The 10,081-nt window shown below is 44.2% G+C and overlaps 2 protein-coding genes across 2 annotated transcripts; both read left to right on the top strand.

Moving 5' to 3' along the window:
- The first annotated feature begins 1,859 nt into the window (after nucleotides 1–1,859).
- Nucleotides 1,860–4,637, top strand: LOC118214002 (3 beta-hydroxysteroid dehydrogenase/Delta 5-->4-isomerase-like). The gene is made up of 3 exons (XM_035393336.1): nucleotides 1,860–2,103; nucleotides 2,590–2,754; nucleotides 3,469–4,637. Exons 1-3 carry the CDS (start codon nucleotides 1,950–1,952, stop codon nucleotides 4,275–4,277), a joined length of 1,128 nt encoding a protein of 375 aa, XP_035249227.1. The 5' UTR covers nucleotides 1,860–1,949; the 3' UTR covers nucleotides 4,278–4,637.
- Nucleotides 4,638–5,931: 1,294 nt separating this feature from the next.
- Nucleotides 5,932–10,004, top strand: LOC118214003 (3 beta-hydroxysteroid dehydrogenase/Delta 5-->4-isomerase-like). The gene is made up of 4 exons (XM_035393337.1): nucleotides 5,932–6,019; nucleotides 7,539–7,782; nucleotides 8,169–8,333; nucleotides 9,080–10,004. The coding sequence occupies exons 2-4, from the start codon at nucleotides 7,629–7,631 to the stop codon at nucleotides 9,886–9,888; spliced, it is 1,128 nt and encodes a 375-aa protein (XP_035249228.1). The 5' UTR covers nucleotides 5,932–6,019; nucleotides 7,539–7,628; the 3' UTR covers nucleotides 9,889–10,004.
- The last annotated feature ends 77 nt before the right edge of the window (nucleotides 10,005–10,081 follow it).

The following is a 10,081-nucleotide window of genomic DNA, read 5'->3' as shown; positions in this document are numbered from 1 at the left end:
TTCCAGTGAGTCAACTGGCGAATAACAAATCACCCACACAGTACAGAATAATCCCCTTCTTATACTGAGTACATTCTCCTTTATGGATGATTAGAAACATAAAATAAACATTTTTATGTTAACCCCTGGGGGAGTGTGTAACATTGAACAGTCACAAGGCAAAATATAGGGAAAAAGTAATATTTTAGTGTTGCTAATTAGAAACCCTTTCAATGCCCTTTGATAAGTGTAGAGGCAGCCACTAAATGATGCTAATCTGAGCCTGATCGATATCACTAGGCAAGACTGGCCAGGTGTTGGAATTTTTCAATTTATTGTATTTTTATAGAGACATAAATGCAAGTACATCTTTGTTTTAAAATAGGTCTTTTAATATAGTAAAGAAACTAGTGAGTCTGTTCTTCAAGCACAGATCAATAAAAACCAAACAGAGGGAGAATGTCAACACTTGTACCCTGTCCCTAAAAGGAAACAAAGGACCCCGAATCAGAACACATCGCAGAAGGCGGGGGAGGGGGAAACAAAATGTGGGGGAATTGGACTGAAGTAGGGGGTAGAGGATGTCACACAATTTATATCAAAGAATAAAGAATATTGCCAGTTCATGCATGTCATTTCCAAAATATGTGAAATATGTTTAAATTGTGTTATCTGAAATGTGAGCATATTTAATGTAATCACAATATAAAGGTATTAATGTGATACCATGTGATCACTTGAAGTATAAATAGGAATTATGTGTTAAAATATGTGAAAGCATCAAAACTTTCAAACCCTTTTCACCAGCAACCTTGGTCCAGTGACATCATGACAAAGATAAGCCCATAGGGAGGCCAGTGTTTAAAATGCAACGCCAAGGTCTGGATGATTTGGGAGTCATTAAAAAGATAAATGATTTTAGTTTGCAGTGGGCAGACTGATATTGAACAACTAGTCTCTGGGATGATGAAAAACGTAATAGTAATGCATTTACAACATCGCAGTCTTCCTGTGAAGATTGCCATGGCTTAACTGGGGAATACCAAATAAAGTGACACAAATCCACGCCATCAACAAGGTCACAACAATCTCCACTGAAAACCACTCTATTGATGCAATAGCAGTTTAGCAAAAGCAGAAGTCAAGACTCTATTTCGACACAAAATGTCAGTATACCAAAAAAGAGCCTTTTATCCTTTTCCCACACACCACTGACTCTGTGGTTATAAGATGAAGACAGACTCCTTCCCCCTCTTTTGCAGTTGTTAGTTGCCAATGATACAGCAGTTAGGGCACTTCCAGTACTACTTGAGAAGCTTTAAATGTTATGTTTATATATTTATATTTATACACCGTCAAGTGTTCAGTGTTGAATCAACTCAGAGTGGACTCACGGACTTTGAATTGAATCAAAATTGTGCATTTTACTGTATATTATTTTTAGGGTCATTCTGATGAAGATTGGGAAACATCTGTGCTTCTTCATACTTTAATAACGTGTATGTACTGTTATTAACTGAGTGAGTGTGGCTCTTTTCCTATAATTCATTTTAGAAATATGGCCAGGATAGAATGGGACACACAGTCAGAACATAGACTTGGCCAGACCTTGAGATGAGGCAATAAAGCGCTCAGTAACAGCCACTACTCTTTGCCAAAATCAGCCATGGAAAAGACATCTGAAATGTTCGTAACAACAAACCAGTCAGTGCATTTGCTTCACCCTCACAGCTTTTCCTGATTAAAAAGACAAATAAATGAGTTGTCCTCTGGCAGTTGGCCCTGGCATTGAAGACTGTTTATCTGAGGTCAGTGGCCTTTGTCTTTGTTTGATACCAGACTATATAAACCTCAGCAGCTGCCTGCCTTTCCTCCACTAGGCTGGACTGTGGCATACTTACCCTCACTTCTAGAACATTCCCTCAGGCTGCTCAGCAGACTCTTCCTGCAGAGGGTGCAAACCGGTCATCATGTCTCCAGCCAGTGATGTTTATCTCATTACGGGAGCCTGTGGCTTCCTGGGAGAGAGGATCTGCCGGCAGCTCCTGGAGGAAGAGCAGGGACTCGCTGAGATCCGACTCTTTGACAAGAAATCCAAGCCTGAGCTTGTCCAGTCCCTTCAAGGTAAAAATACTAGTATTTTTCACATGAATCACTTCTAGACCTTCTCAGGCTTAAACTGCATCACACCTAGGGAAATAAATGTCACTGATGACTGATGTATCTACGAATAGACTCAGTGATTGATTGGTGCTTTTTCTTTTGATTGGTTAGTTAGTTCATTGTTTTATTGGTTTGTGGATCAATTGATTGGTTGTGATTGTGTGAAGGTGGCTGTGTTTCAGTGGGGCATTAGGGATTGAATGGTGTACATTTTCTATTTTTAGATTTTTAAGTAAGAAGTTCACTTATTATTTTGCTTTATTTCTAATATACTTTGTTTAATGATGCGCGGTTAAAATTGAAGTCATTCTCATATGCTTCATATTAATATTGCAATTAAGTGAGGTTTTTCAGCCCTCCTGTACCTTATGTTCTTTTTTTTTCATTTCCTAGTAGTCAAAAACGTTTTTGACTGAATTATTGATTCATTTATTGACTAACTGGCAGCATCCACAAGTCAGACCAAAGTGAGCATGTTCGAGGGGGACATCAGAGACAGCGAGCTACTGAGGAGAGCCTGTCGTGGAGTGACCCTGGTTGTCCACACTGCATCTATCATTGACATCGTCGGAGCTGTGGACTACAGTGAACTCCATGGTGTTAACGTGAAAGGTGAAAAAACCACCTCCTGACCCCGTTCAGGAGCATTTTTTTCAAGATTAATATCAATGCTTTATACATTTTCACTCATATAGCTAACAGACCTGGGTCAAATAGGTATTTGTTTTGGATTCAAATACTTTTCTATGCTTTACTGTCTGGTGTATTAGAACCAATGAAATGCTCTCAAAAAGTGCAAACCCCACCTTCTGGTCATATTGGCAGGCTCAATAACACCAGGCAAGATCAATAGAGCACAGAAAAGTATTTGAATCCACAACAAATACGTATTTGACCCAGGTCTGGTAACTAATCCACAGCTGTACAGTATGTAATGTAAAGTAGACTACATTGATAGTTAAGACGATAGATTGTCTGTGAATTCTGCCATTTAGCAGACAATCTTATCTAGAGAAACTTGCACAACTTCAGCATTTTTACACGGTATCCATTTCAACTAGATATACTGCAGCAATGCATGTAAGGTACCTTGCTCGAGAGCAAAATGACAGTAGGTAGTATCCTATGTGGGAATTGAACCTACACCCTTCAAGTCGGGGCCGCCATCAGTGGGGGTGGGGGTATGAGGTTTCATGGGTCCTGGAAGAGGCCCTGGTCTATGAACTTGTGGTAAATATTACTGTCCTGGGCCCAGGAATAATATAATCATATAATTTTGTGCTGAGCCATTCTGAAGTCATTCTGCTACGTATCACTCTTCCTCAGGGACCCAGCTCCTGCTGGAAGCCTGCATCCAGGAGAGCGTGGCGTCCTTCGTCTACACCAGCAGCATCGAGGTGGCAGGCCCCAACCCGCAGGGCGACCCAGTCATCAACGGTGATGAGGACACGCCCTACCCAGCCCGTCTCAAGTTCCCGTACAGCAGGACCAAGCAGGAGGCGGAGCAGCTGAGCCTTCGGGCGCACGGCGAGCCCCTGCGCAACGGGGGCCGGCTGGCCACCTGCATCCTGCGGCCCATGTACATCTACGGCGATGGCTGCCCCTTCCTCATCCTCCACATGGCTAACGGCATCCGCAACGGCAACGTGCTGCTGCGCACGTCCCGGCGCGATGCCAAAGTCAACCCCGCGTATGTGGGGAACGTGGCCCTCGCCCACCTCCGCGCCGCGCAGGCCCTGAGGGACCCCGAGAGGAGGGCGGTGGTTGGGGGGAACTTCTACTTCATTTCGGACGACACGCCGCCCGTCAGCTACTCGGATTTCAACCACGTGTTGATGTCGCCGCTCGGGTTCGGCATCCAGGAGAAGCTTCTCCTGCCCTATCCCCTCCTCTTCTTCCTCTCCTTCCTCATGGAGCTGCTCCAGTGGTTGCTCCGCCCCTTCCTGCGGTACTGCCCACCGCTGAACCGGCAGCTCTTAATCATGGTCAACACGCCCTTCACGTTTTCTTATCGGAAAGCCCAGAAAGACATAGGGTACACTCCCCGCTATAGTTGGGAGGAGTCACACAAGCGCACCACTGATTGGCTGGCCACCCTCCTGCCTCAGGAGAGAGAGCGAATCAAGACTCACTGACTGCTCCTGACCCCAATATTGAAACTATTAGGGGAATTGGCCACAGCAATCATATATACATTTTTTTGTCTGGTTACTTTCTGTGGTGATACTGTAGCTATTTCCCACCCTTCAAGTATATAATATGTAGAGACAGCAATGCCAATAGAACCCTATGGGGAGCACATCAGAACCAGGAAGTACAAATATTTCGCTGAACAGCCATGTTCAGTTGTGTCCTTGGTTACACGCTTAATCACGTGTACAACGACGATAGCTCAGACATAGACTAAAATAAATAAAAAATTCATATCCTGTGATTTTTTTAACTAATGTAATGTACAGAGTTAACATCAATATTTTAGTGGAAGTATTCTATTTTTGCTGTGAAAAATGAATGGAGCCCAATGGGGTGACATAGCTCATGAGGTAAGAGCGGTTGGCTGGCAGTCAGAGGGTTGCCGGTTCAATCCCCCGCCCTGGGCGTGTTGAAGTGTCCCTGAGCAAGACACCTAACCCCTAATTGCTCCCAACGAGTTGACTGGTACCTTGCATGGCCGCCTTTCACCGTTGGTGTGTGTGTGTGTGAGAATGGGTGAATGAGAGGCATCAACTGTAAAGCGCTTTGGATAAAAGCGCTATATAAATGCAGCCCATTTACCATTCAATGGGGAAACTTGCTTTTTGAGCGAAAATAGATAGATCATAGATATCAGCAGGGGGCGACATTACATCTAGTGCTGAGTTTGAGAACCGAAAGCTGGCCCCTTGTTCCCACCCCAGTAGGGGCAAACAGTATCTTATGTGTGATACATAAATATGTGATACATAAAGTGATATATAAAGGATCAATGTGGTTGGGGACAGAATTAAAGATTTGTTTTTGATGGCTTGTAGAACTCTGCATATGTGTATGAATCTTATTACAATTTCAACACTGTGTTTAAAAATGTCTCTCTTTGTAACACATAAATTGTATACTTGTAACACAAAAGTAGTAACTTTGACACAAAATGTGTTGAAAGCAACACAAAATATGTGACACAAAAAGTGTGTTGGATATTAACACATCCTTGGGGATAATAAAGACTCAACTAACTAATCCTTTTATTGAGTGTGGGACATGAACCAGTGAGTGGAAATTAATATGATTTATATCCCTTGACAGAAAAGAACGTACGCACTTACTGTACGTCGCTTTGGATAAAAGCATCTGCCAAATAAATGTAATGTAAGACTGTCAAAGAGAATGACACAAATACAGCGCTAGGGTTCACTCAAGGTCTGTGGTCTACTCTTCGAGAATGGGAGAGCCCAGCGTAGCTGTGCTTAGAGGCACATATCAAAAAGCAAGCAGCGTGTGCTTTGTTAGAGTTGGAGTGAAAACATAGGCCTACTGGACAGTAGATCTCCTGGAACAGGGTTGGGAACCAATATGCTAAACATTGCGTTGAAAATATATACTTATTTATTTATTTATTTATTTATTTATTTATTTAAAGCATTGCGACAAGATTGCTGTTCCCCACAGCCCAACTGACGTTTAGCAGCTGGATCATTCAGACTGCTCATTCCTTTCAACAGGCCTGGACCACGGTATTAAAATAAGCCAGGACTCAGAAGGCCCTATGTTTAAAGGAGCCGACATACATCGGCTTGATCATACTGGCGCCCTCTTCTTAGTAATGGTATTGTCGTCCGTGAACAATTTGTTCCTTTGAACGTATCTTTTTTATGAACCAAAGAAACTGACTCATCCCCAAGTAAAGATTTGTTCCTTCCGTTCAGCTCTCCGTAAATTACGTTCCGAACGTGCCATTCGGTGGAGCTGCAGCTACTCTTCCTACCTAACCATTTTCACCGTTGGGCTCTGTTGTCTGTGGTAGCCATTAGCTAAGCACAGTATTGATCCGCTTGAGCGGGCGTGCTTTGCTGACTGTGAAGCAACTGCAGTGCAGTTCATGACCTTAAAGCGGTTGGGACCGAATCCGAAAAGGCAGTAAACATTATAATTCCTTGGGTCTGGATCCGAAACAAGTTTTGGATTAGCAGCTCTACGTGTCTTCCTTCCTCCCCCATTTTTTCGTAATTGCTATTGCGAACTCGCCTGAGTAATAAGCAGACCTATAGAATTAAATGCAATTGGCTTGCTAGCTGGTTAGTCCAGTTACATCTGAGAAACGCTATATAGGTTGTGGGTAGCCAACTCTCATATTTGCGCGAGGTAAATAAACCGTGAATGAAAGTGGCCATCAGTAGCCTATGTTAATTCCCAACGGAGACATCGCATTTTAATGCAGAGCAGGGTTGCCAGAGTGGGGAGTTTTACCTAAATTATGGGGTGTTTAAGAATTCATAGGGGGATTTTTCACAGTGAAAATGTAGGTCGTGGATTTTATTATTTAATTTGCGTGTGCAACTGATGTATTTATTGGCTGATGTACCGTAAATGTCCAATGGGGAGATTATTTTTGGGCTTGGAGCATTGAGGATGTCCCGCAAATGTACTGCATATCAAAGGAGAGAATTTGACTGGATTAGGGGTATACCAGGTGTAAGAAGAAAAAGATTATTATTACCATTATTAGGACTGAATACTTTTAAATTCCTTTTTTCATACATAGTTTTCTGAGGTGGGAAAGAGAAATGAATAGTCACAATAATGAGATTTGATCAGTGTCTGGTTGATTTAGGGAGGCCAGTCTCCCCGTCAATAGGGAGTCTGATGTTCTCGTTCCCTAGCCAAGAAACAGTCTATTGTATTGTTAATCAGGTCTCCGTGTTTGGAATAGTTTTTGATCACCCACTCCCGGCTGCTATTCTATAATTGAGTACTATGCAATTCAGTGGCGACGAGTTGTCGCGTAGGCTTATAACCTGCATTGTCCTAATGATACTTTGACCGCAACTATCTGGACGGCAGCAATGGTTGATGTGCTATTGTTTGAGACTTGAGCGGATAACCTTACAGAGGTGACCTCATATTGGCCCACCCAGGTCACAGGGTGAAACACAGAGGTACTGATCCAAAAAGTGAATTTGACTGGATTAGAGAGTAGGTGAGGTTCTCTCAGATTGGCCCACTACAAGGTGAGACACTTCAGGTCAACTGTACTTGGCTCCCATGTTTTCCAAGCCCTCAAAGCTTTTCCCGATTAAAAAGACAAATAAATGAGTTGTCCTCATGAGGGGTTGGCCCTGGCATTGAGGACTGAGGTCAGTGGCCTTTGTTTGATACCAGACTATATAAACCTCTGCAGCTGCCTGCCTTTCCTCCACTAGGCTGGACAGTGGCATCCTTACCCTCACTTCTAGAACATCCCCTCAGGCTGCTCAGCAGACTCTTCCTGCAGAGGGTGCAAACCGGTCATCATGTCTCCAGCCAGTGATGTTTATCTCATTACGGGAGCCTGTGGCTTCCTGGGAGAGAGGATCTGCCGGCTGCTCCTGGAGGAAGAGCAGGGACTTGCTGAGATCCGACTCTTGGACAGGAATTCCAAGCCTGAGCTTGTCCAGTCCCTTCAAGGTAAAAAATACTACTTTTTTTCCTCCTAAATCACTTCTAGAACTTCTCACGCTAAAACTGCATTGCACCTTGCCTAATGTAACCGATGACTGGTGTACTATGAATAGACTCAGTGATTGATTGATTGGTGCATTTTTGTTTTTGGATTGGTTGCTTTGTTCATTTTTTTATTGGTTTGTTGATCAATTGATTGGCTGTGATTGTGTAAAGGTGGTTGTGTTTCAGTGGGGCATTAGGGATTGAATTATGTAAATTTTGTATGATTAAAATACTTTGTTTAATTATGCATGGTTCAAGTATATTGAAATTAAGTTGCAATTAAGGTTTTTCCTAGTTTTCAAAAAAGTTTGACTGAATTATTGATTGATTTATTGACCGACTGGCAGCATCCACAAGTCAGACCAAAGTGAGCATGTTCGAGGGGGACATCAGAGACAGCGAGCTACTGAGGAGAGCCTGTCGGGGAGTGACCCTGGTTATCCACACAGCGTCAATCATTGACGTCTTCGGAGCTGTGGACTACAGTGAACTCTATGGTGTCAACGTGAAAGGTGAAAAGACTGTACTTCTACCCAGGAGCGAATGTGTAGCCATCTACTCCAGCACGCCGTTCAGCAACTGAATAACCAGCGCTGAATAATGAGTTTCAAGCGCTGTCGAAACTTACTTTGCACATATAATCACACGAAATTCATTCACTGCGATGAAGTAGATAATTGTGGACACTGCAGTTATATAAATAATAGGCTTAGAACTGCGCTGAGATATATTTTCCGATTTTCTCTGAAACTGAAACATAATAAACTGAACAGAGCAGCTGAATAACAACTGCGTGAAATGCCACCGATCTGTGTGCATGCAGTCCCAGCGAGCCAAAGCTGTGGGTTATCTGTGGAACTGTAAGAGGAGAATGACGGTGCATACACTATGTAAAAGCACAGTCCAACGAGAAGGGAGGGAGAGATGTTTATCCAAGCTTACGCAAATCAAACTTACAGGTAAAGTGTGGCTTCAACAAAGAGGGGAGAAAAAGTATTAACAAACAAAAAATGTTAGCTTTGCATTCTGTAGTTTTTTTTTTCATTAGAAGTTTGTAGCATACAGTAGTTCATAATGAAGATGAGAAAGTATTTTTTGAATGATAAAATAATATTTTAAGTTTACATTGACTTCTCTCAGTGATGCGGTGGTCCACACACATATTTAGCAGACAGTCCTGGGCCCAAGAATAATGTAATCATATAATTTTGTGCCGAGCCATTCTGAAGTCATTCTGCTACGTCTCACTCTTCCTCAGGGACCCAGCTCCTGCTGGAAGCCTGCATCCAGGAGAGCGTGGCGTCCTTTGTCTACACCAGCAGCATCGAGGTGGCAGGCCCCAACCCGCAGGGCGACCCAGTCATCAACGGTGATGAGGACACGCCCTACCCCGCCCGTCTCAAGTTCCCATACAGCAGGACCAAGCAGGAGGCGGAGCAGCTGAGCCTTCGGGCGCACGGCGAGCCCCTGTGCGATGGGGGCCGGCTGGCCACCTGCATCCTGCGGCCCATGTACATCTACGGCGATGGCTGCCCCTTCCTCCTCCGCAACATGGCTAAAAGCATCCGCAATGGCAACGTGCTGCTGCGCACGTCCCGGCGCGATGCCAAAGTCAACCCCGCGTACGTGGGGAACGTAGCCCTCGCCCACCTCCGCGCCGCGCAGGCCCTGAGGGACCCCGAGAGGAGGGCGGTGGTTGGGGGGAACTTCTACTTCATTTCGGACGACACGCCGCCCGTCAGCTACTCTGATTTCAACCACGTGTTGATGTCGCCGCTCGGGTTCGGCATCCAGGAGAAGCTTCTCCTGCCCTATCCCCTCCTCTTCTTCCTCTCCTTCCTCATGGAGCTGCTCCAGTGGTTGCTCCGCCCCTTCCTGCGGTACTGCCCACCGCTGAACCGGCAGCTCTTAATCTTGGTCAACACGCCCTTCACGTTTTCTTATCGGAAAGCCCAGAAAGACATAGGGTACACTCCCCGCTATAGTTGGGAGGAGTCACGCATGAGCACCACTGATTGGCTGGACTCCCTCCTGCCTCAGGAGAGAGAGCGAATCAAGACTCACTGACCCCTCAATTGAAAACGTTTGGGGAATCGGCCACAGCAATCATGTGTGTGTATATATATATATATTGTTTTTGTCTGTTTTTAAAGTGTTGCATAATAAACATATAATCATTTTGAGTGTGTGTATTTTTAGACAAAAACAGGCTCCGCTTTCTCAATTGAAATCCGTGTTTATCAGCAGTGCGGTGGGATTC

This window comes from Anguilla anguilla, chromosome 15, assembly GCF_013347855.1.
Source record: "Anguilla anguilla isolate fAngAng1 chromosome 15, fAngAng1.pri, whole genome shotgun sequence".
Taxonomy (NCBI): Eukaryota; Metazoa; Chordata; class Actinopteri; order Anguilliformes; family Anguillidae; genus Anguilla; species Anguilla anguilla.
This window is presented reverse-complemented; position numbering and strand designations above follow the sequence as displayed.